The 26,628-nt window shown below is 48.1% G+C and overlaps 1 protein-coding gene across 1 annotated transcript in view; it reads left to right on the plus strand.

The window, feature by feature from the left end:
* LOC140421042 (exocyst complex component 1-like) overlaps positions 1-26,628 on the plus strand; it is a 143,399-nt gene that overhangs the window by 66,800 nt on the left and 49,971 nt on the right. Inside the window, exons 6-10 of the mRNA XM_072505352.1 lie at positions 2,316-2,448; positions 6,969-7,078; positions 9,960-10,109; positions 12,903-13,005; positions 20,705-20,832. Of these exons, the coding sequence (XP_072361453.1) occupies positions 2,316-2,448; positions 6,969-7,078; positions 9,960-10,109; positions 12,903-13,005; positions 20,705-20,832 (624 nt within the window). The remainder of the gene's footprint in view (positions 1-2,315; positions 2,449-6,968; positions 7,079-9,959; positions 10,110-12,902; positions 13,006-20,704; positions 20,833-26,628) is intronic.

Here is a 26,628-nt window from a genome sequence, read left to right on the forward strand (position 1 = left end):
ACCTTCTTGGTGATCTCTTTATTGATAGATCTGTCAGCATCAATTAGATGAACCGAGGACCTCAAGTTTTCTTTTGAGTATTTTGACTATATGCGCAAAGGCAGTATAGAAATTAGCAGAATGGTTTCTTCTTGATACTAAATAGCTGTTAATAACTGTTAAGAAATGTTCAGAACTGTTGACTCACACTTTTAAACATAATAATTTGAAAAAATGATCAAAGCCAAAAGGCTGAAATTGACACTGCTGCTTCATATAATAATTAGAAAAAGGAGCAAGAGTAGGTCAATCAACTCCTCGAGCCTGCACCCCATTCAGTATGATCATGGCTAATTTTTTATTTCTGCTCCACTTTCCTGCCCGCTTCCGATATCCCTTGATTCCCCCAGTGAGCAATAATCTATCGATCTCAGCCTTGGATATCCTCAATGATCATGAGAAATAGGAGCAAGAGTAGGCTATTCAACCCGCTCAGCCTGCTGTGCCATTCAATAAGATCATGGCTGACCTAGAACATAGAACATACAGAGCAGAAGAAGGCCATTCGGCCCATCGAGTCTGCACCGACCCACTTAAGCTCTCACTTCCACCTATCCTCGTAACCCAATAACCCCTCCTAACCTTTTTGGTCACTAAGGGTAATTTATCATGGCCAATCCACCTAACCTGCACGTCTTTGGACTGTGGGAGGAAACCGGAGCACCCGGAGGAAACCCACGCAGACACGTGCAGACTCCGCACAGCCAGTGACCCAGTGGGGAATTGAACCTGGGACCCTGGTGCTGTGAAGCCACAGTGCTATCCACTTGTGCTACCGTGCTGCCCAGTAATATGGCCTTAATTCCACGTTCCTACCTATCTCCTAATGTCATTGACTCCCTTGGACACCAAAAATCTGTCTAACTCAGCCTTGAATATATTCAATGATCCAGACTCCACTGTTCTCTGTGGAAGAGAATTTCAAAGACTAATGGCCCTCTGAGAGGGCGGCATGGTGGCACAGTAGTTAGCACTGCTGCCTCACAGCTCCAGGGCCCTGGGTTTAATTCCGGCTTTGGGTAACTGTCTGTGTGGAGTTTGCACTTTCTCCCTGTGTCTGCGTGGGTTTCCTCCAGATGCTCTGGTTTCCTCCCACAGCAATCGGTGGCTGGATCTTGGAGTTTGTGTAAAAGCAATCAAGGCAAAGATACCCTGAAAGGAGACTTGGGAAACCCAGAGGCTGATCCGTGTTAGAACAGTGGTGAGGAAGCCTTGTTTGAAAAGATAGTTGGAAAAACTGGAGGCGGATCCTTGATGTAAAACAGCTGATGTCAAGCATCGATTGAAAGAAGATTTTAAAGCACGTTTTTTTGAGAGTAGAATTTGGAAACATTCATGTGACAATCGCCTGGGGAAATGTGAGGTGAAATCCACAAAAGATTTATTGAGTGGCATCTGCCATTTGATTTCAGAGTGGAGTGTTGTCTGACCACAATTGGCCTGTGGGTTCATAGAGACTGTGTGTTTATTGAGAACATTATATATCGTGTAACCTGTGTTATCCTTGAAATCTGTGTACAATTGTGTAAACGTGGAAGTGAAGGGGTATTGTATTGTAGTCAGGTTTCTTTGACAGATGGTTTCCTGACTTCCCCACTGCGATGGATCAGTTACATTGAACTTCCACCCTATATATGAGGAGTATTTAAGTCAGGGAATGAAGAAAACCATACCAAATTAATGTTTTGTTTTACAAACCAAACTCCTGCACACTGGTGGAGCATGTTATAATACCTCAATTTAAGAGATGGTTGAAGAGCATTAACCTTTTCTATGCCTCATTGCTGGTAGGGATGTTCTTGCTGGTTTTCTGATGTTTCAGGAAATAGCATAATCCTTCCTTACTCCCTTCTAATGTTATCAATAATCATTTGATGTCAATTTATGGGCGGCACGGTAACACAGTGGTTAGCACTGTTGCTTCATAGCTCCAGGGTCCCAGGTTTGATTCCCAGCTTGGGCCACTGTCTGTGCGTGGTCTGCATGTTCCCCACAGGTCTGCGTGGGTTTCCTCTGGGTGCTCCTGTTTCCTCCCACAAGTCCCGAAAGACATGCTGTTCGGTAATTTGGACATTCTGAATTCTCCTTCTGTACCCGAGCAGGCACCGGAATCTGGCGACTAGAGGCTTATTAAAATTATTAAACTAATTAAGCATATATTGGTCAATTTAGGCCAAGGTTATAATTTCTCAGAGAATTTATACTTTTTTAGTGGTATCATATCGAATGTAAACATCCTACTTGGTCCTTTATAATAATTATTGTTATTCTGATAGCAAAACCTGGACCTTGCTAAAGAACATCAACATGCATTAAGAAATGGTGATCTGTCCACACCTGAGAGTTTACAGTCTTGCATTGTTGCTGTTGAAGCCCTGAATAATTGCATGAATGTTAAGTTATTCCCAGGTATGGTTTCATTTTCTCTCTACTGTTGCTCTCCTTTTATGTAACTTATAACCCAAATAGATGCTTGAGCTAATATATGTCTAATTGGTATTAAAACTACACATCTTGCTTAGTACCACATTCAATAAAATTGAATACCTTCTTGAGGCTGGATGGTGGACCTCATCTTTGTTTACTGCTGGATAGCTTCTCAAAATATTTTAAGAAAATATTATAGCTCACTAACTGCTCTTCAAAATCCCCCCACCCCTCCCCCTCTCTATCTCTGTTTACGTGTATTTTATAACCAGCTTGGGAGAACTGGGTACTGACCTTTCAGACCTGGGAATTAGTTTCAAAATAAATCTTGTGAAGTGCTTTGAAATGTCTTGAAGTTGTGAAAGATGTAGATAAATGATTTTTTTTCTTTTCCTGCCTCAATACCTTGTTGCTCAATAGTTTTCCCTTCCAGCTGAGCTGGGAATGCTTGATGGTCTGGGTTTCAGCTAGAATAGGTATTCCATTCTTTGGCAAAAAGACTCTTCACTTCGATTTTTAAAAAATTGAACTTTAGGCCTGGAAAGTCCAGGCTTCAGTCCCTCATTTATGCAATGCTATATGATCTTGGCCAGCTCAGTTGACTGGACAGCTGGTTCGTGATGTCGAGTGATGCGAACAGCGCGGGTTCAGTTCCCGTACTGGCTGAAGTTATTCATGAAGGCTCCGCCTTCTCCACCTTGCCTCGCTTGAGGTGTGACCCTCAGGTTAAATCACCACCAGTCAGCTCTCAAAGAGGGATGCAGCCTATGGTCGTCTGGGACGGTGGTGACATTTAGATTTTATTTACTGCTTTCTGAGATACTGAAGGATAAAAGCACCAGTAAAGCTGCACCCCAGTGTCCTAATCTTCAGAAAATTGGGAAGAAAACTAGTTGTTCTTTTAAAACTTGTTACACCATCTCTTTAACCCTTCTTACTTGCTTAATATTCACGTCAAATCAATGACAAATCTTTTCACAAAGGAGGAAAGTAACAAATTCTTCAGCTAAATGAAAGACATATTTATGGGAGTGACTGACTATTTCCTATAAAATATTATTTACTATATTTTATGTATTCAGCAAAAGATCTCTCAGGAATACCTAAATTAATAAGTATTATGTTTTTTGGGAGTAGATATTTCAAGTCAGTCTAGGTTTGATGTACCTAACAGTTGGTACATTTTACAAATATTTTGGTGGGCTTTTGCAAGTCTGTCAAAGTAAACAATGATTCTTTTAGGGGCAGAACGGTGGTGCAGTAGTTAGCACTGCTGCCTCACGGCGCCGAGATCCCAGGTTCAATCCCGGCTCTGCGTCACTGACCGTGTGGAGTTTGTATATTCTCCCCGTGTTTCCATGGGTTTCACCCCCACAACCCAAAGATGTGCTGGGTAGGTGGATTGGCCACGCTAAGTTGCCCCTTAATTGGAAAAAATGAATTGGGTACTCTAAATTAAACAATGATTCTTTTGGCCAGACTAAACACTGCTGAATAAAATCTGGGTTAGGTGTAATATTTTCAATTAATGTAGAATTATTTCCCACATAAATGAGATTGCCAGCTTTAGTGGTCATTTATGATATACTCTACATCTGCAGCATTGCTTTGTGGTCTGCGGTTACAGTTTTGTTTGGTTGTGAAGCAACTGCAAACAGTAATGTGGCTTAATGCAGTAAGTTTCCACTTTTTGCTTATTTTCATATTTGCCATCATCCCATATTTAAGGGTCAAATGCTGTCCAGCTGAGGTCAGAAGTACAGACTAATCGTCAGTAGAGCTCCCCTCAATTATTTATCTGCATTCTTCTCACTGGGATAGAACACCAACAGTGTTAAATGCAATTTTTCACAATCTTGAATAAGAGTTGACATTTCAATGGTGATGGAAATAAGTCAAGATTTTATCTGGTCCTTTCACTGTTGTTAGCACTACCGCTGTTAACTCACAAACTTCCTCTGTCATTTTTGGAGTCCCAAGATGGGAAAACCATACCCACACTGGTATTAAAGCTTAATGTGTTGCTGGTCACAGTCAGTGGAAACACATGATATTGTTATTACAACTTTGCAGAGTGAAATACTATTGTAGAACAACACAGTAAAAGCTGATGTAACCCTAAACAGTTTAATAATTCCCCAACTCAAAACCCTGAACAGTTAATAACAAGCACACTGAATATTGATTCTTCACAGTGATTCACTTTTACAATTTTACTGGCACAATAAGAAAATGATTTTTCCCGTTTGGCAATAGCTGTTATTTGAAGATTATCAATAGGCATTTGTTGCAGGATTGTGATAATCCAGCTAAGCAATGCTGCAAGCTTTTGTTTAACATTAGAAACGTTATCCATTTTTTTGAACAATTTCTCCTTTAACATGTCTTACTTCCTCCAAACCAAAGGCATGGCAATGGATACCTGCATGAGTCTCAGTTTTTGTCTGTCTCTTTATGGGTATGTGGAACATTCACTGTTCCAGTCCTACTCCAGCCCCATCCCACAAATCTTTTATCGGTACATCAGCATCTGTTTCGGTAATGCTTCATGTTCCGTCTGGACTTGGAAAAATGTATTAATATCACTTCCAATTTTCACACCTCTCTTACCTTCACATGGTCCATCTCTGACATTTCACTTCCCTTCCTTGACGTCCGTATCTCCATTTCTGGGGATAGACTGTCCACTAGTATCCATTAAAAGCCCATCGACTCCCACAGCTTTTCACACCACACATCCTGTGAGGACACCATTGCAGTCTCCCAGTTCCTTCGGCTCCATCGCATCTGTTCCAATGATTCCACTTTCCAAAACGGTGCTGCTGATAAGTCTTCATTCTTCCTTAATCGTAGTTTCCCACCCAATGTGATCAACAAGGTTCTCAACCGTGTCCAACCCATCACCCGTACCTCTGCTGTCACCCCTTCCCCTCCCTCCCAGAACCAGGATGGGGTCCCCTTTGTCCTTACTTTTCACCCCACCAGCCTCCGTAATCAAAGAATCATCCTCTGCCGGTTCCACCAACTCCAGCATGATGCCACCACCAAACACATCTTCCCCTCACTTTCCCTGTCAGCATTCTGCAGGGACCGTACCCTCCAGGACACCCTGGTTACTCCTCCATCACCGCCAACACCTCACCCTCTTCCCATGGCACCTTCCCATATAATCACAGAATGTATAACACCTGCCCCTTTCCCTCCTCCCTGCTAACAGTCCAGGACTGAAATACTCTTTTCAGGTGAGGCAGTGCTTCACGTGCAACTCCTGCAATTGGTCAATTGCATTTGCAGCTCCCAATGAGGTCTACTCTACATTGGAGAGACTAAGAGTAGACTGGGTGACTGTTTTGCAGAACACCTTCAGTCCGTCTGCAAGCGGGACCCAGACTTTCCTGCGCTTGCCATTTCAGCTCACCGTCCTGATCTCATGTTCACATGTATGTCCTTGGCCTGCTGCAATGTTCTAGTGAAGACCAGCATAAACTGGAGGAACAGCACCTCATCTTCCCATTAGGCATGTTACAACCTTCCGGACTTAACATTGAGCCCAACAACCTCTGACTGAACGGTCTCCTCCAACTTCACCCCATTTTTATTTCTATCAATTCATTTTCATCTCTTCCATTCTTCAGTTTTTCCCTCACCATTGTCCCGCCTCCACCCCACCCGGACCATCTGTTCCCTGTTCCTAGTTGTCCTTTGACACACTGCCTACCTTTGTTCTTCCATTTACAAATTCTAATCTCTTAATGTGCCACTACCAGCACCTTTCTTAGCTTTGATCACTCCCATTTACATTCCCTTTATCTTTCTGTCCAGGGCATCTTTGTCAATCACCACCTATCGCTGGCCCTCTATCATAGAATTTACACTGCAGAAGGAGGCCTATTGAGTTTGCACCGGCCCTTGGAAACAGCACCCTACTTAAGCCCACACCTCCACCCTATCCCTGTAACCCCACCTAACCTTTTGGACATTAAGGGGCAATTTTAGCAAGGCCAAACCACCTAACCTGCACATCTTTGGACTGTGGAAGGAAACCGGAGCACCCGGAGGAAACCCTTGCAGATACAGGGAGAAAGTGCAAACTCCGCAACGTCACCCGAGGCCGGAATTGAACCCGGGTCCGTGGAGCTGTGAGGCAGCAGTGCTAACCACTGTGTCACTGTGCCACCCATTCCAGGCCCACTGCTCCACAGCCCTCTCCACAACAGTATAAATCTGACCCTATTTCCAGTTCTCCCCAGCTTTGACAAAGTGTCATCTGGACTTGAAACATTAGCCTCTTGTCTCGCCACAGATACTGTCAGACCTGCTGAGATTGTGTAGTATTTTCTTTTTTGGTTTCAGATTCCAGCACCTGCAGCAATTTGTTTTTATCCATTTTTAATCCATTGTTTGAGCCAAGAAGAGTCTAGATTAGTGAAATAACAATGAAACTGTACTATCCAAGTTATTAGCAGTAATTTGACTTTGCTTTGAAATTCTGGTTCTATTAGGCCATCGGAAACTGCAAAGTGTGGTAGAACAATTAATAAAGTTTGAAAACTTGCGACAGCAATTTGAAAGCCGATTCATACGACATATTAACACTATGTTTGTGTTACAGGTAAGTGCAATGCTAAGTAATGGAGTTTGCTGGTTTCTTACAATAAAATCTGGTTAAGACTTTGTAAAGATTACTGTGTTATAAACAATAGTTTCAAGAGTATACTAATTTCCAGTTGTCCATATTTATTTGGGGAGCAGTTCAACAGGTACTCCAGAAGCCAGAGCAAAGCAAATCAAATGAACTGAGAGTAATGTCTTTTTTCTTGGCTACAACAGTCTGGAATATCAGCTTGATCTAACATTTCTTTACCAAAGTTCATTAGATGCAGATATGAAGGCAAGTTCAATAGATAAACCATTTGATTTTTTTTCTGTTAATTAAATGCTTATTTCTTCTTGCTGAATGAGTCCTAACACAAGTAACTTGCGGTCTAACTGCAACTAAACCTTATATATCATTCAGCTGACATTAAAAAAGGCTGATGAGTATCTGCAGGTATTTTTTATCATTTGGAATAGCTGAGATTAAATACACAATGTAAGACTTGCCACATTAATACTGTAGCTGCCAGGACAGGTCAAAGGCTAGGAATCCTACAGTAAGTAACTCACCTCCTGGCCCACCCAAAGCCTGTCCACCACCTACAAGACACAATCAGGGGGTTAGATAGGGTGGACAGTGAGAGCCTTCTCCCGCGGATGGAAATGGCTGGCACGAGGGGACATAGCTTTAAACTGAGGGGTAATAGATATAGGACAGAGGTCAGAGGTAGGTTCTTTACGCAAAGAGTAGTGAGGCCGTGGAATGCCCTACCTGCAACAGTAGTGAACTCGCCAACATTGAGTGCATTTAAAAGTTTATTGGATATATATATGGATGATAATGGCATAGTGTAGGTTAGATGGCTTTTGTTTCGGTGCAACATCGTGGGCCGAAGGGCCTGTACTGCGCTGTATCGTTCTATGTTCTAAGTCAGGAGTATGATGGAATACTTTCCACTTGCCTGGGTGAGTGCAGCTCCAACAACACTCAAGAAGCTCACAATCCAGGACAAAGCAGCCCACTTGATTGCTCCCCCTTCCACAAACATTCAAACCCTCCACCACCGATGAACAGTGGCAACCGTTTATACCATCTATAAGATGCACTACAGTAACTCACAACCCACAAGCACTACCATCTAGAAGGACAAGAGTAGCAGGTACCTGGGAACCACCCCACCTGGAGGTTTCTCTCCAAGTCACTCACCATCCTGACTTGGAAATATATTGCCATTCCTTCACTGTCGCTGGGACAACACCCTGGAACTCCCTCCCTAATAGCACAGTGGGTGTACTTACACCTCAAGGACTGCAGTGATTCAAGAAGGCTACCCACCACCACCTTCTGAAGGGCAACTAGAGATGGGCAATAAATGCTGGCCTAACCAGCGATGTCCACATCCCGTAAATTAATTTTTTTTAAAGTTTACTCCTGAGTCAGAGTTTGATTAGGCGGGTTGGTTGGATGGGCAGATCAGTGGCAGATGGAATTTAACCCTGAAAAGTGCACTTTAGAGGGAGTAACAAGACAAGGGAATACTCAATAAATGGCAAGACACTAGGAAGCTCAGGGGAACAGAGGACCTTGGGATGCTTATCAACAGATTCCTGAAAGCGGCAGGGCAGGTTAATAGGGTATTTAAGAAGGCATACAGGACACTTTCCTTTATCAGTCGGGGCGTAGATTATGAGCACAGAGTTTATGCTGGATCTGTTCAGCCACAGCTGGAGTACTGTGTGAAGTTCTGATCACTACACTATAGTAAGGATGTGATTGCACTCCAGAGAATGCATAGGAGATTTACCAGGATGTTGCCTGGAATGGAGCATTTGAGCCCTGAAGAGAGGCTGAATAGGCTTGGGTTGTTTTCTTCAGAGCAGAGAAGGCTGAGGGGGGACCTGATTGAGGTGTATAAGATTATGAGGCGGATGGAAAAGGTGGCTATGAAGCAGCTGTTCCACTTAGTCAATAACAAGGGGGCATAATTTTCAAGTGAGGGAAGGAGGTTTTGAGGAGCTTTGAGAAAAATAAATGTCACCAGAGCGTGGAGGGAATCTGGAATTCTCTGTCTCGGAGAGTAGTAGAAGTGGGGAACCTCACAAGCTTTAAAAAGTACGTGGGTGAGCACTTGAAATGTTCAATTGCTGAAAAGTGGGATTAGTGTAGATTTAGCATAGTTTTGTTGGTGCAGATTCAATGGGCTGAAGGGCTCTTCTGTGCTCTATATGCCTAATGTAGATCAATTAGTTATGACATTATTAGCAATAGTATTAATTAGTCTCTGCTGATGTTTTATATTCCTGTGCCAAGTATCAAATATGATAGACTAAGATCTGTCTTTTTTTTCATCAAATGTTTCCTTCAATTCTTTCCCCTTATGAAGAGTTTGACTCTTTGTTAGCACATATTTACACAAAGTATTGATCACCTTTCAGTAGCCAACCAAATTGGGCATTATTTGTGTTAGCGGAGTCATTCTGGAGAGATGCTGACAGCCAATATGAGTCTTGTGGGTGTCACAGCAGTGTCTATTTGTGGACAGTTTCAACCACAAATCACTACATATCTCTCATGAACAGGAATCATGAATGATTTGCTTTCTTTGCCTTAGAAATGCTGCTTCAAATTCAGTTGTTGCACCCCTCTTGCTGCCTTGGCTGAGACCAACTACCTTGATAACCGTCATGAATTGAAGCTAGGTCCGCTTGATCTGTATGATTTATTTATCCATGAAAATAAATGTAATTTATTTGATTCTTTTTTGGTATTTGCGTTCATCCAATGTAGTAGTTTCATTTGAAATATTCATAAATTCTGGGAGAATGGAATTGAGTGATTTAATTTATGTTGTTAAATGTTCTGTAGCCTTAAAAATGTTATTTCTATTGTGTTTAAGGGAAATGACCAAAGCATTAGCTTGATGCAACAATCTGGAGAGCTAATCTTCCCCAACCACAAGCTTTATCAAGATGAATTATTGCCATTTAGCCCTCTAATGGCTTGGATGAAAAGCAACAGTTCTGCTATTTTTGCTGATTTATCTAAGGTATTTTTCTTGGCTGTCAGAAAGTAGTCTGCAAGGAATATAAACTGGGAATTTCTGTTGGCAGCAATGACACACAATTTCTTAACTTAATTCTATGTTTTGATGTTAATTTTGTTGTAATAAATTGGTCAATGCCTCTGTTAAAACCAGAGTCCTACAAACAAGTTTAGCCATATTGTCAGAAAACATGGGGCTTGCCATTCTTGTAGGATTTTTTTAAGATAGTTTCAATCACTGTGAAACAACCTCTCAGATACTCAGAGCTAACTTTATGTGATGTGGAGGCTTATTCCTTCAGATTTTGATAATTTTTGGAGATTTAAAAAAAGTTAGAATTAACTCTTTCTGTATCTTTTCTCGCACTCTACCCAAACTTACTCTCAATTTCACTTTTCGTACTTCATTTGACATTGAATTAATCATTCAGATTGGCACTTTCTGGTTCAAACTCTGCATTGCTCAGTAATGATTCTTCAGTCTGATTGACTAATCAAGGAACCGGACAGTGTCCCCCGCCACCTGAGGTGACAAGTGCCAGATGAATCTTTTTCCATAATTGGCTAACATGAACTTCTTGTACAAAATCCCATAGGATTGCAATGGACAGATATAAGTACAGAAAACCATTGATTGCAAAATCCTGGCCACTAAATGTTCATCCATTAATCTTGCAAACAGTAATTTCTAGTCCATATTTACTGTATTTCATTTATTTATTTTCTTAAATAAATTCTACATCAATTGGCTTCATCCGAGCAGGAGGATACGGAGGAGGGCCAGGATGGGCAAGACATGGAGCCCCGGCGGCAGGACGATGGCCTCTGCGCACAGGTCAACTTGATCGCCAACAGGTTCACTGACTAGGGGACCTGGCCACCGTTCCATCTCAAGCCCACCTTCGTAGCCCCTCCACCCCCATTCCCAACACCCCCTCTGGGCTTCCCAATAGCTGCACTAGAGGTTGTTGGCCCAGGGCCGGCAGGATGAGCGGTCTGGTCCATAGGGCAGAGGATGATGACGACCCACTCAGTGATGAGCTCTGGTGCTCCGCAACGTCTGACAATGTCTGACTCTCCGCCTCAGTCTCACATACTACTGTCCGCCCGGGTGATCCCTGCATGTATGCTGTCCATTCCATCATATGAACCCATAGTCCTTCTGGGGGATGGAGGTGGTCGTTGGGGTCCGGGTGGGTGCTGAGCTGTGATGGGTCACACACTGGGTAGCCCTGCCACACGGCATCCCCGCAGCTCTGGCCCAGGCCCCTGCTGCCTCCGTGGGCGGCACTGGAGGTACCCCCGGAGAGCAGTCCAGTCCATCCCTCACACCCTGCAGACAGAGGGCCGAGGACCCGCTGTGAGTGGCTCAGGTCAGCCAGCACCAGCAAATGCTCCGCAGCCATGGCCAGTTGTGATTGGGCCACGCCCTAGAGCGCAGTGGAAATGCCCATGTGGCCCTAGTACATGGCTGTCTGTAACACGGCTGCCCTGTCCTGTGCCTCAGCCACCACCCACACATTGTGCCCCAGGCCTTAGACATCCTAACCCATAGCCGATATCTTCGGACCCAAGGCCCCCACCACGGAAGCCACCTGCGCAGCATTGGCCTGGGTAGCACGCATAGTCGGCACCGCCTCCTGCTCCTGTCAGCGGTTAGACTCCTCTAACTGATCCTGCAGACGCTGGCTGGTTGCTGACACCCCTCATTTGGTCCCCGGCTCTGCGCCTGCATCTCCAACATTGATGGGACTGCCCTTTCTGGACGGCAGCTAGTTCCTGGGAATGGGCTGCCCTCCAACTTTCCTCCCCCTCGGGGGTTCCTACGTCCACCTGTTGTACCACTGCATGTGTGTGGTGCGCACCAGATAGTACCCCAGGAGCCTCTTCACTAAAGTGCCCAGCCGAGGTGAGTGTCTCTGGGATGGTGGAGGGTGTTGGTGACAGCACTGACGAGAAGCCGGTGTCATCCCCAGACACGTGCTCCAGGGTGTTACGGGGTTCAAATTGGGGGTGAGGGTCCCTGGACGGTCACGTCTCGTCACGGGTTTGCAGCAGGTGGCGGGAGATACTGTCTGGTTCCTTGTCATCTGGTGGTAACTCTGCAAGACACAAGACAAGACGTATGGTTAGATCGCAGGTATGTATGGTGTGAGGGGACCTTTCCCCACCCCCAAACCTACGCGGCGAGAATCGCTGCCCGCTGGGAGAATCGCCGCTCGCCGTTTGTAGCGAACGGCGATTCTCCAGCCCGGATGGGCCGAGCGGCCTGCCAAACACGACAGGTTCCCGCCGGCGCCGTCCACACCTGGTCGCTGCCGGTGGGAACTGCACGGGAACGCTGGGGCGGCGGCCTGTGGGGGGGGGGGGGCCTCTTTGAAGGAGGACCTCCTTTCCTCCACCACCCCGCAAGATCCATCCGCCATCTTCTTGTGGGGCAGCCGCGGGGAGGACGGCAACCGCGCATGCGCTTGTGACATCATTAAGCGGCGCCGAGGCCCAGCGCGCGTAAATGACGCGGCGCCTGCTCCTAGCCCCCCCCCCGGGTGCGGGAGAATAGGGGGCTGGGAGCGGCCTCCGACGCCGGAGTGAAATACTCCGGTTTTCACTCCGGCGTCGGCTCTTAGACTCCAGATGGGAGAATTGCGCCCTATGTCTTTAGATAGATCCATACTGTGATTTGGGTAAAATGCAAAGAAAATTGGGTGAAATACTATGAAATGATATTGAAATTGCGATTGATAAATGATATAATCTCCCTTCTCTCAATTTGAATTCACTGTTGTTTTTATATCAGGTATATGCAGAAAACATTAGAAAACTTTATGACAAACAAACCAAAGAATTTTTTGATCTGGTGAAGTATAGACTGACTGGAATAAAAGAAGGCATGAGATTCAGTAAGTATTCTTGAAGTGACAAGTTACAACACTGAAAACTTATTGTTAAATAACAGCATTATCAAGCATACAAAAAATATTTGAAAGCCAGAATTGGTGAGCCAAAGGCCCATTGACATTCTCTGCCGGGCAGGGCTGGAGACCCGGCCTTAGTGTGGCTTTACTCATGGGTAACCTGGACTCCCAAGACATATGGCGTGATCCAATGGCCATGTTTTGCCCGAAAATCAGCTCAGCGCAACTTGGCCAATAAAAGCCGGGTGACCCCCCTCCCGGGATCTACCCTGCTTGCAACGCTTCGCGAGATGTAATGCGATCTCACGAGATGTTGCAATGTAAATCCTGCCCATTGTAGACGGGCACGTTTTTGCACATCTGCATAATAATAATAATATTTATTATTGTCACAAGTAGGCTTACATTAACACTGCAATGAAGTTACTGTGAAAATCCCCCAGTCGCCACACTCCGGCGCCTGGTCGGGTACACGAAGGGAGAATTCAGAATGTTCAATTCACCTAACAAGCACGTCTTTTGAGGCTTGTGGGAGGACCGGAGGAAACCCATGCAGACACAGGGAGAACGTGCAGACTCCATACAGACAGTGACCCAAGGCAGGAATCAAACCTGGGACCCTGGCGCTGTGAAGCAATAGTGCTACCCACTATGCTACCGTTCCTCTCAACATATTAGAGCGATACAGCTAGTCTCACTTTAATGTGCAGATTCCCAAGGTACCTGATGCATTGGGATCTGCCACCTTTGCCTCGGAGACCTTGGGCAAGCGCTGTTCAGCACTGCTCCCACAAATGGGGACCAGGCGGAATGGCACTTGTGGGATCGGAGGCCCCCAGGTGCATGCCCTTTGGGAAGTGTGGTACCTTTGCACAGCTGGTGCCACCCAGGCACCCTGGCACAGCCAACCTGGCAACCTGACAGTGCCAACTGTGTGTCAGCCTGGCACTGCCAAGGTGCCCAGGTGACACTACCAGCTGGCATGGGCACTGTGAGGGTGGCACTGCCAATTTGCCAAGCTGGCCTTTTTTGCATGGGTGCCATTGGGCCGGGGGTGCCTTGCGTGGGTGTTGTGCAGGGTTACCGGGGACCTCCCATAGTGCGTTAGGGCTTGTGGGTGGGGCGGGGGTCCCTTTGGAGATCAGGACGGCATTTTTAAATGGCGTTCCAATCTCTCCTTACACTGAGGAGTTCCGGCGAGCGAGCTCCTTGGTGTGGAAAACTGGAAATCGTGTAGCCTCGGCCCACATTCCGTGCTGAAGCTCCTTATTTAACGCGAATTAAATTGTATAGTGGTTTTGAAAACTCACCACTATTCTTAGAATTCCCCCTATACCAAAAAGGGCCGACATTCTAAGTGGTGATCAGGGATTCTCACTCCCCGACTCCGATGCAAGCTTCAGTGGGTGCTATTTAGGTCAAACTATATTTTCAAGTTATCCCCCGGTATAACCCATACCTTCACCGAAGATTTCATCTACTTACCACTTAGAAGCATCGATCCTAGGTCCCGCATTGCTAAGTAAGTAAAGTAGACTAATAACCACTGTTTCAGGTTAAAACTTTTAAGTTATTTTATTATTATATATTTTTTCCTCTTTTTAAAAGATGCAATCACTGTCTTTACAGAAAAGTAAAAAGATTTTGCTTCTGGATCCTTCTGGTTTCTTGAAGGGACCTTCAGGACCAACTAGACAATCAATCTTCTTTTTAAAATCTGGTCTTCTTTAGATGTATTTGCTATTTTAGCTCGGCTGCTGTGCCCTGTCCATTTCCCATGGCCGAGCTAACTATAATCTGTCTCTGCCTCTCCCCTCTCTCTCTCTGAGCCCTGGTTGTTGTTCTGGTAGTTCCTGCTCTTGTCTCTCGGTTTATATTCGCTTTCTAACAATTACGTTTTTATGATGTTATTGTAAAGTAACTCTTATTTTCTTTGATTGTAAAAAGTACCTTTGATCTAAACCTTTTAATTCAACTAAGTATACATTTTTACATCACTTCATCTCATAGATCTGATTACATTGTTTCCTTTGTGATGTTCAAAATGCTTTGACTTCAAGAGGTGTTACTTTTAACTCCTGTCATTACTATAGTTTTATTTTCCAATTGTGTCCTCAGCTCAATTTTGACTTTGATTTTGGCTTTGAATTAAGTTTCTCGTAGACTGATAGTCTCCAGTTTTCTTTAATTTACCTGGTATTAGCAAATTTTCACACTTAGAATCTCATCCTTTCTTTTCCAGATCCTTACTAAGATAGTTACTTTCAATGAAGGTGTGAGCCATTGTTTTTGGCTTCATTCAAAATCCTGTTTGTCTTGTTTGCTAAGCCTGCTTGACCAAGGATATCTGCATTTTATAATCCTTCCCTGGCAGCTGCTGTTAACCCTTTGTGGGATCTTTCCCTGTATCCTCTCATGTTTCTCTCAGACCAGATATTGCCAGACTTCCATGTTTCAAATGACACATCTTTCCATATTTTCAATAACAATAGCTATGTGTTTCTTGGCAACCCTGTAGAGGGGTTTGCTCACTTGGGTAGGGGGTTGTGGGTGACAATACCCAGGATGGATTGGTGCATGGCAGGATCACTCTCATGTCCGGGGAGGGGACTCAGGTTATCTTCCAACCTCCTGCAGGGGCTGGAAGTGGTGCTGATCATGCGTGCAGCCCAGGGCAACACTGAATTGGTGGCGCAGCAGTGGAAGCCTTGGGTGCAAGTTATCGGTCAGAATGTCAAAGGCCTGGTGCGCAGTGTGCGGGCGGTGGCTGAGGCACAGGACAGGGCGGCCTGTCACAGACAGCTATGTACCAGCGCCACAAGGACATTGTTGAGGCTCTCCAGAGTGTGGCCCAATCACAACTGGAGATGGCTGCGAACAGCAAGAGCAGTAGCCGGGCACTGGCTGACCTGAGCCAGTCACAGAGGGAACTGATACGGTCACTGAATGACCTGGCACAGTCTCAGAGGGATGTGGCACAATCCCAGAGGGACGTGGCACATCCCCAAAGGGACGTAACCCAGTCCATGTGCTCCATGGCACGAGCATCGAGACCCTGGTCAACACAACAGCAGAGCCAGGCGACGGCGGTGCCTTCGGAGGTGATTCCGGCCGGAATCCCGTTCCACTGAGTAGCCCGTGGGCCATTGGGTCGTGCCGGTGACTCCTGCAGGGGAGGTACCAGAGCGCCGCGGCAACTCTGGATCTTCCCCACCTGTCCCTGGGGCAGTGGGTAGAACAGCTCTGAATCCCACACACTGGGCAGCGGCAGAACACGATGGCAGCATGCCACCTGTGACACCCGGAAGACTACCGGGTCCATCCAGGTCCCGACTGCCCCAGAGGACATCCGCCAAAGAGCACGCAGGTCACAGGGTGGGAAACGCAGCAGGTCGCCACCACTTCTGTTGTACAGCTTGGGGACCACTCAGAGGAGCTTTAGGTATGTAAGTTTAGAAATTTACACACCAGTAAAGTTTGCACAGGTGCAGCACATAGGATAGTGTGAGGGGCTAGGGCACAGATATTGCGCTTATCACTTGTCATCAATAAACACCTGTCCATTGATGTCCTGATCTGCCTTGGCCCTCTGTTCGTAGGGTGTGAGAGATGGGCAGGGCCCAGAGGGTGTGACGTGTTAGTGCTGCTGGACGGCACTGGCCAGGACCCCCAATGGCGAGGACCGGTGCACACCACACCTCACACCCCACCCACCCCCATGTGGTAGGATGGTTAAAACTCAAGCAGGGGTCACCCGGGCAGACAGTGGAATGTTACACTGGGGCAGGAGTCAGATGGTGGCAGATGTTGCGGAGCACCATGGCTCATCACGGAGCGGATCATCATCATCCTTCTACCCCATGGACCAGATCCGCTGGCAATGCTGACCCAGGACCCACAGCCTGTGGTGCAGCTAGTGGGAGGCTCAGCATGCTGGGGTGGGGTGGATGGGTTACAGGGTTGGGCGGGTGGGTGTCCATTTGAGGGATGGGACAGGACGGTTGAGCTGCTTAATAGATGAATCTGGAGGTGACCAGGTTGTTCCTTGCCCGACAGCCCTGGTGCACACGCCAAGTGGCCTCCCGTGCCTGCGGGGGCCTCATGTCCTGGCCCTTCTCCACGTTCTCCTCGTCGGACGAGGCATGCTGTTCCTCCACCCCCTACTTCAACATGTCACCTCTATGCTCCGCAATGTTCTGCAGGACGCAGCAGGCCACCAATGATGAGGGAGAATCTCCCAGGGGTGTAATAGAGGGCCCATCCAGAGCAGTTCAGGCCTCTGAACTGTGCCTTCAGGACGCCAATGCACCACTTGATCATGCCCCTGGTCACTGCATGGGCATCATTGTAGCGTATCGGTCAGGGCCTCGGGATAGGCACCATCCGCCACAGCCACTGCAGATGAACCCTGTTGCCCAGCAGCCAACTCCTCAACCGGGGGAGCGCCTCGAATGTCTCTGGCATCGACAAGTGTGCCAGGATGAAGACGTACAGGCTGCCCGGTTATCGGGCACAGACGTGCACTCCAGCTGCATGTTGAGAGAGTGAAATCCCTTCCTATTGATGAAGGGCACCCCCTCATTTGCCAGTACCCGCAGGGGACATGTCACATCAATCACCCTCTGTACCTGGGGCATGGCAGCGAATCCCACTACCCAGGCAACCTAATGGGTGAGGTTCACACCGGGCATAAAGGGTATCGGTTACGATGCGGATGCACCTGTGCACAAAGGACTGGGAGATTCCTGACAGTTCCCCGCTCGGCGCGTAGAATTGCCCTATTGTGAAGATGTTCGGGGCGACTCTCACCTTGATGGAGCAGGTGTCTACCCCATGCCCCCGTGGGGCCAGATGTGCCATCACCAAGCACAGGTAGTGCAAATGTCCCGGCTCAGCTGAAGTCTTCGGCGGTACACCCAGTCCAGTAGGTCCGTGAACGATATGTGCTGCCGGTATACATGAGACATGATGCGACGGCTCCTTCCCACCTTCTCAGCCTGCTGGACAGCCAGCTCTCCATCGTACCGGCTGGAGTCTGCCGTGCCTCGGGCAGGCTCCTATTCTGCAAAGTCCTCCCCGAGCCCCTCCTGCTCTTACAGCCTCAGGGCATCGCCAAGACAGCGGAGGCAAGGCCGATGCCAAGAACACCTGAAATCCATTTTCTGCAGGGGGTTGAGGGCAGACGTAGTCAGGGTCAGTAGACCCCGTGCCCAACCAGGTCCAACGGGCCGGGCGGTGACCCAGGCCTGCACTGCGGACCCTGCCCCTTACATATCCCATTCCCCGATCCACTCCCCCCTCCCAGTCCTGGCCCTACTCCCGGCCGTTGCCCCCAACACCCTGCTTCCAATACCGTGCCCCTGGCCTCACCACCACTTGTCACAGCTAGCTCCTGGGCTGTGACTTTTACTATGATCTCAATGTAATAAAAATAACTTAAATTCTCTCTCTTCTGCACTGCACACTGGGGAAAGTTGAAGCACCAGCTTGGGAAAATGAAGGACATTCAGCTCCTACGAAAAATGTTTCAACTGTATCACTCACCACTGCTGTGATGACAGAGAACCTGAGTCATGAATGAATCTAGTGGACAAACGGAAGAACATACTGCTGGATACGAAGGAAGGAGGAATTCCCTACCACTCTTAGGGTCGGGAGTTCACTTTCAAAAGGTAGTAATATCATTTCCATGCTTGCTTCATAATGAGGCTGCTCCACTGTGCTACTTTACTGAAAGAAAGCTTGAGTGTGTCTGCGACTTGCTGATGAGATCAAAGTGCAAGCTCCAGCTTACATTTTGTGCAAAGCTCAGAACTTTCATTGTTGGTTTGATCCAATTTGGAGTTAAGCATCTCATTCTTCGTGAGCAGCTTTTTTCTGCTGCTCACAATGCATGTCACCAGTGGGCTCAGTGGAACAAGTGGACAAATTTACCTCTTTATTACCTTCTTCAACAAAAGGATGATTCTCCTCAAAAGAGACAACAAAGATTTAATGCTCATTGGCAGTAGAATCAAGAGTGTAGTCTGTTTTTCTAATAACAGATCATCTGCCTTCTCTGCAGAAAATTAATTTTCCAAACCTTGTCCTGAAAGAGCAAACTAAGGTCTCGAGGCTCATCTAGCGGATGGTCACCATCATTGTTAGCCCAGCCTGACTCTAAAGAGAAGTGAAAAATCTGCAATCTCCTCCTGTGGTCCAATGGATGGTGTTACTTCAGTAAAGACTAGTTCACCCCGTAATACGTCAACTTCAACTTTTGCTGCAGTTTTGAGCTTCCCAGTCCTCAGAGCAAATTTGGAAATTCATTCCTAAATGTTGCTCCGTTGGCATCTAATGTGACCTCATCATAGAATCACTACAGTGCAGAAGGAGGCTATTCGGCCCATCGAGTCTGCACCAACCCTCTGAAAGAGCACCCTACCTAGGCCCCCACCCTATCCCCGTAACCCAATATCACCAATCTTTTTGGTCACTAAGGTGAAGTTTAGCATGATCAATCCAGCTAACCTGCACATCAGGTGATGAAGAAGCTACACTCCGAAAGCTAGCGATTCCAAATAAACCTGTTAGACTTTAACCTGGCGCTGTCAGACTTCTGGAACGGGATTCTCCCCTATCCGGCGGGGCGGGGGGTCCCGGCGGGATGGAGTGATGTGAACTACTCCGGCGCAGGCCGCCCTAAAGGTGCAGATTTCTCCGCACATTTAGGGGCCAAGCCCTCACCTTGAGGGGCTAGCCCCGCGCCGGAGTGGTTGGCGCGCCGCCAGCCGGTGGGAAAGACCTTTGGCGCCACGCCAGTCGGGGCCGAAAGGACTTCGCCGGCCGGCGGAAGTCCACGCATGCGCGGGAGCATCAGCGGTTGCTGACGTCAGCCCCGCACATGCGCAGGGGAGTCACCTACGCGTCGGCCATCGCGGAGACCTACACGGCCGACACGTAGTGAAAGAGTGCCCCCACGGCACAGGCCCGCCCGCGGATCGGTGGGCCCTGATCGCGGGACAGGCCACCGTGGGGGCACCCCCCCCGGGGCCAGATCGCCCGGCGCCCCCCCCCCCCAGGACCCCGGAGCCCGCCCGCGCCGCAAGTCCCGCCAATAAAGTAGGTGGTTTGATTCACGTCAGCGGGACTGGCATGAGAGCAGCGGGACTTCGGCCCATCGCGGGCCGGAGAATCGCCGGAGGGGGACCGGCGCAGCGCGATTCCCGCCCCCGCCGAACTTTCGGTGCTGGAGAATTCGGTGTCCGGCAGGGGCGGGGTTCACGCTGCCCCCTGGCGATTCTCCGACCCGGCGGGGGGTCGGAGAATTCCGCCCCTTATTGTGTATTCCTGGAATGGGGAAAGCAGAAACATGTCTGAAATTATAATATACGGGAGCTGGTTCCTTCTGACATGGTAATCAGCTTGCATTATCTCCACAGGAGATTACAGTTCAGTTCCTACATTGTGTCTCCTCCTTTGAAATATCTCTTTAAAAAAGGGTACAACATTCCATCGTCTCTGTCAGAACTGAGTATAATCCAAAAGGGAATTCCAGCAAGTGGTTACTTTGCAGTCTCTCCCAGCTTTTGCTTGCATGACCTATAATGAAAGCAGATCTTATTTAAAAGTTTAACATATCCGTCGTAATTTGGGCTGTAATATGTATATATATAATTTTTATTGTATTTTGTGCGATTTTCAGGAATTCAGGAAAGTTTTGAAAAGCTGACTGCTTCCACATCTAATCTGCAGAAAACACTTTTCAGAAATTCTTTATATGAGCATTTAGGATCAGAAACTGACCTTGTAGACCGTGGAATGATGGACAAGGTAACTATTTCTGTTTTGATTTAAATAATTTAATTTAGTAATATTCAGATGCAATCAGTGAAGGTCAATTTTAAATATTGATGTTATAAAACAATGCATTAGTACAAAAGTACTGGGAGGTCTTGTGGAACCTGCCCCTGAACTAGAAGCTCCAAGTTTGACTCGCACTCCAGGACCTTTGGCCAAGGAAGATATATTCAGAACACAGCCAAACAGGTTAATTATCAGCCTGTAACTTCTTCCAGCACATGCCAATGGCAAGCAGCAAGAGTAGAGGGATTCCAGGTTAACCATGTATGTTGGAGCCTCTACCATCACTATTCACAGCTCAGGACATGCATGAAACGGGCAGCACAGTGGTGCAGTGGTTAGCAATGCTGTCTCACAGTGCCAAGGTCTCAGGTTCGATCCCAGCCCTGGGTCACTGCCCGTGTGGAGTTTGCACATTCTTCCCGTGTTTGCGTGGATTTCGCCCCCATGACCCAAAGATGTGCAGGGTAGGTTTATTGGCCACGCTAAATTGCACCTTAATTGGAAAAAAATGAATTGGGTACTCTAAATATTTAAAAAAGGGCATGCATGAAACATGTGCATGCTGCCATGGCAACCTAGACTCTGAGTAATCTGTAACACACATCACAAAAAGAATGTTGAAATATGTCAGCAGTTATATTTTAAACTCATGAAAAAGTATTTGTGAAATATCATTGATAACCGAATGTTTGGTTGAAATTTTCCTGATAGTCTCAAACACATTGATCACTTCCTAATCTATACTGAAAAATGACAATATACTGGCAGCTCTACCATAGTGAAACAATTCAGGGACATCATAGTACATAGTGAAAATCACGGGAGCACCGGGACATCATAGTACACCCTATCAGTGGCGATAGCTGTCCCTCAATTCAAGAATGATGTTTACTCAGGTCCCGGGTTTCTGCCGTGGGTCTTCATGTGACTGATCTGGCCGATTCAGAACCCACAGATCTTTGTCAGATGATAGTGCAGGACAAGCATCCTTTTTTTCCTTTCTCTGCCACTGCTCCATCTCATCATTGTGACTCAATGCTTGATGCAGCTTGATGGTCAAGCTGTTGCCATTTTGAACGATCAGTAGCAAGCTCTTCACAGCCATGTATGTCAGTGGTGCCTCACTTCGAGCTGCATATCTTTGAAGCATTTTCTTTGACTTCCCTGGAATATTGGCTATTTAGAATTGAGAAAACAGGACCTGGCGGAAAAAACACTTTTTGGCCATCCAGACAGTGTTTAGTCCATCGAAGTTGATTTTGAGGGAATTTGCTTGAATGTTTCTGGACATGGATTCAAGAAGGACATTAGCATTTGTTCAACAGTCATCACATTGAACACTTCAAAGACATTGATGATGGGATTTCTCTAGCATACATTTGTGTCAGTTACAGTGCCTGATTGTGCAGCATAACATGAGTTGGAACCGAGGCTGTGAATGGGATATTTTCTGCAAAGTACCCTGTGCTAAGTTGATGCCAGATGTCACCAGGTTTCTTGATATTCACAGACGGCTGTCTGGTAGGCAAGCCAATGTACCCAAAATGTCAGTTTGCATACGCATCAGAATTCTACTGTATGCTTCCCTATCAAAGTACTCATCTGACTCCTCTGCAGCCCAGGTTTGTTCACACAACTTGAACTGAAAAACTAGAAACTCATTATTGACTTGAGTCGTGGGTCGTCCCTGGGGCAGGGGAGGTGAGGGGCTGTGCATCTGTGAGGCCTACAAACCATCTTTAAATATCGTGGAGACCCATTACAGGGGCCAACCACAGCTGCAGACTGTCTGTCTTATCAAACTCTTCCTGGACAGAGGCTTCTCTCATGAAAGTCAATTTCACCCTTTTTGACTCGGCCTCTAGATGAAGCCTATTTCAAATGAGGGATCAGCCTTGTAAATTGTGACAGCACTTCATGCTTCAGAAATCTCAAGTGCCTCCTCAAAGAAATAGGTGTCATGTCAGAGGATAATTGGTGCGCTGGATGTCCTGCAACTTTGAAGCCTGGACAGTGTGCCTGTATTGAAGGAGCATCAGCAACATTAAGGCAGCTGGCAAAAATCAAAGAGCAGGGCCTCACCACTGGGGACCCTCTCGCAGCTAAAGTGTCAGGGTGGGATTCTCCAAGCCCGCTCCGGATCGGAGAATCGGCGGAGACACTGGAAATTCCCGCAACGCTGCTCCGACGCCGGGATGCGATTCCCCAGCGACCGGAGAATCGGCTCTAATCGCGGTCGCCGCGATGCCGGTCGGGGGCCACTAAAAGAGGCCTCCGCGGGCGACCAACCGAACTCCCGCCGAGTTCCGCCGGCGTGGATCAAACCTGGTACCACCCGGCGGGAGCTCGGACCCGCAGCCACGGTGGACGTCCAGGTGGGGAATCTGACTCCGCGGGGGGGGAAGTGGGGGGCCTCCACTGGGTCCAGGCCCGTGATTGTGGGCTTCTGATCGGCAGGCGCCCGCGATCTGAAGGGGGCTGTAGGTCTCCGACATGTTGCTCCGCGCCAGCGCGGAGACGGCAACCACACGCATTCGCCGGCGCGGAGACAGCCGTCGCATGCATGCCGCCTTTCGGCGCCGGAGCAGCGCGCAGCACTCCGGCGCCATGCTAGCCCCCTGAAGACCGCTGAATTGCTGGGCCAGGAGGCCCGGTGACACCACCATACACCACTCCGGTGTTTACGCCGGCGTCAACACTTGGCCGGGATTTCAGAGAATCCCAGCCCAAGTGTCTGAATGAGTGGAGGACAGCTGAGCACGACCTCCCTAATGTTGCTGGCAGAGATCTGGGGCCTAGGGATTCTTGACCTTGCCGGGGGGGGAGTGTGCAGAACGAGGTTCGCCAACCCAATTGGCTCACAGGATAGCCCTCTTGAGAGAAGGAAGGACAGTCATGATAAGGGTGGGGGCGGCCTGGGGAATTTGAGGGTCCCAGGTTTGAAACCCTAACTGAATGTCAATCTCTCTCCTTCAATTCATTCCAGAAACAAATATGTTTGCTGGTGTGGAACTCACTGAGGCTGGCCACGCTGTGCTAGTAACAAAGAAGGTGGGCAGACACCGAAGTCAGCAGCAACTCCAACGCAAGCTGGAGACGGCACCACATGTGCAGGGAGCTGCCGCACACCTTAAACATCCGGCCTCCTATCAGGCTGAAGAGTGGGCCAGACGGGGAAGCCAGTGATGTGCCAAGGTATACAGATTTCATTGTTGATGCCATGAGCTGACGGACAGCATATGCCACAGAAGGCTCTGTCTCAACAGGGAGACAATGCGGCACCTATGCGATGTCCTCGTGGGCATGGCACACCGTGGAGAAGGAGGGCACCCGCTCCTCGTGGCTGTGTAGGTCACTGCAGCCCTAAACCTCTATGCCACTGGGTCATTCCAGGACTCACAGGGACCTTTGTGGCACTTCCCAATCTTCAGGCTGCAGGTGCATCCAAGAAGTGACGGATGCTCTCTATGCCTGGCAACAGACTATATCAACGTCGATCTGGACCAGTCCCACCAAGATGCCCTGGCTGCAGGATTTTCTGCTATCGCCAGGATGCCCCAGGTCCAAGGGGAAATCGATGGTACGCATGTCGCCCTGCGAGCACCAGGGCTTCAGGGAGTTCCCTATATTAACAGGAAGGGGTTCCACTCTCTGAATGTTAAGACATGTGAAACCACTGCCTGATAATCATGCATGTGTCTGCTTGCTACCCTGGGAATGTGCATGACATCTACACCTTGGGGCACTTGGAGATCCCCAAGGACCACCCCAGTGTTGGCTCGTGGGGGCTAAGGTCATGGCTGATGATGGTAGTGCGGAGGCCTGAGACTGATGTGGAGATCAGTTACAATGAGGCCTACACTGCCACCATTAAACGATGCACGGGCTGCTCAAAATGCGGTTCTGATGCCTAGACCTCTGAGGCGGGGCCCAACAGTACAACCCTCCAGAGGGTCTCCTGCTTTGTGGTGGTCTTATGTGCCCTCCAGACACAGGGAGAATTTGCAAACTCCACACAGTCACCCAAGGCCAGATTTGAACCTGGGTCCCTAATACTGTGAGGCAGCAGTCTAACCACTGTGCCATCATGCCACCCTGTTCCCACCTCCAATGGTCTGTGTAACATCAATCCAGAGTGATGGGCCTGTGTTGACACTCAGCAGTCACTGTGCAAGGCAGGGGAGTGATGACCATTCTCTGTGAGGAAACCTCTGCTGCTCCTCAGGATCTGATTAAATTTGACTCCTGTCTTTCTGCTGACAGCACGCTCATCCTCATCTGCATCGCAGGACTTTGATCTTGGACGACTGCGGTGGGTTGGGTCCGGAAACGGTGTGGATGCAGGCAGGCTGTGAAGATCAAAATGATAGCAGCTTTACATGTTTCAGGTGCGAAATGGTGAACATTTTAATGTGACAGATTCCCATTCTCCCTAGCTACGGATAGTGACCTACCAGTGCTTATTCAGTGCTCTTCACTCTTCTTAATCTTCCATAGTTTAGTGCGAGATCTGGATGTGTCCCAAAAATGCACATCAGAGGTGGAGGCAGCCTGCTGCTTTTTGTGCATGTGGCCTTTGATGCCCTTGGTGAACAAACTCTGGGGGGGCCTGGAGCCAGAGGGCCCCGGCTGACTTGCCGGTGTTGCAGGCGTCACCGTGCCACTCTGTTCTGCCTGCTGCCTTTGAGATGCGACGGTGTCAGGAGGGGGGGGATTCAGAAGAACTGGGGACCAACTTAATCTCCTTGCTATAAGGCAATTGGGCTCCAGTACTTTCTTCTCCTTGGGGTGCCCGTTCGGTCCTGGGTGACTCCATGGGACGGAGCGGCAGCTGGAGTGAACGCTGGAAGTCTGTAGGTCATCTGGCACAGCCAGTCCTGGAGTTACCCACTGTCTGCATCATCGTGTTGACACCTTCAACAAAGGTCCTCAATGACTGGGTAACACTCTAAAGTACCTTGGCAATGTCCACCTTTATCTGGGACATGTTCCTCATCGACTGGAACATGATGTCGAGGCCCTCAACCATGGTCATCACAGATTGAGCCATGTCTTGGCCACCACTTCTCAAGGCGCAGGCATCATGCTCTAGGTTTACCACTGCGGTCACCACCCTAACAGTGTTGGCCTGCGTGTCATGCATTGCTGGCACCATCGCCTACGCCTGAAGTCTTTGGAACTCCTCCAATTTGCATTGTAGTCGCTGGAATATCGCTGGCACACCCTCCTGAATGTCACGGCTGTGTCCTATCATTTGCATCAGCTCTGAGAGAACCTTGCCCAGAGGCTCGGCATCTGACTGAGATCCAGCTGAGTCCTGGGATCCAGCAGACCCCTGACTGCTGTCTCCCTTTGGATGTTCCTACCTCCACCAGTACATCAGCAGCTGTGTGGTGCCCACCAGATAGTGGCCCTGAAGGCTGTCCACTAAAGTCACCCACTGAGGTGTGTGTCTGCACTGGTGGAAGATATGGGTGAAAGCTGTGACGCATCGCTGGTGTTCTCCACAGTGCTCTCCTCCGAGGTGTTCTCTTGGTGGCAGGGAGGGGTACGAATCCGAATGGCCCGGCCTCATCAGCTAGTGATCCTGCAAAACAATGGCAATGTGGTCATTGTGAAAGGGAAGGATAATTTTGTGCGGCATCAACAACTCACTTGAGTCAGGTCATCTGGATGAAGGGACAATGGATCCTCACCTTGCTGGCGTAGGCCGACCTTGCTATGTATAGCTCTCTCCTTGGGAAACCCGTGACTTCCAGGGCC

The sequence above is a fragment of the Scyliorhinus torazame genome, chromosome 5 (genome assembly GCF_047496885.1).
Source record: "Scyliorhinus torazame isolate Kashiwa2021f chromosome 5, sScyTor2.1, whole genome shotgun sequence".
In the NCBI taxonomy this organism is placed as follows: Eukaryota; Metazoa; Chordata; class Chondrichthyes; order Carcharhiniformes; family Scyliorhinidae; genus Scyliorhinus; species Scyliorhinus torazame.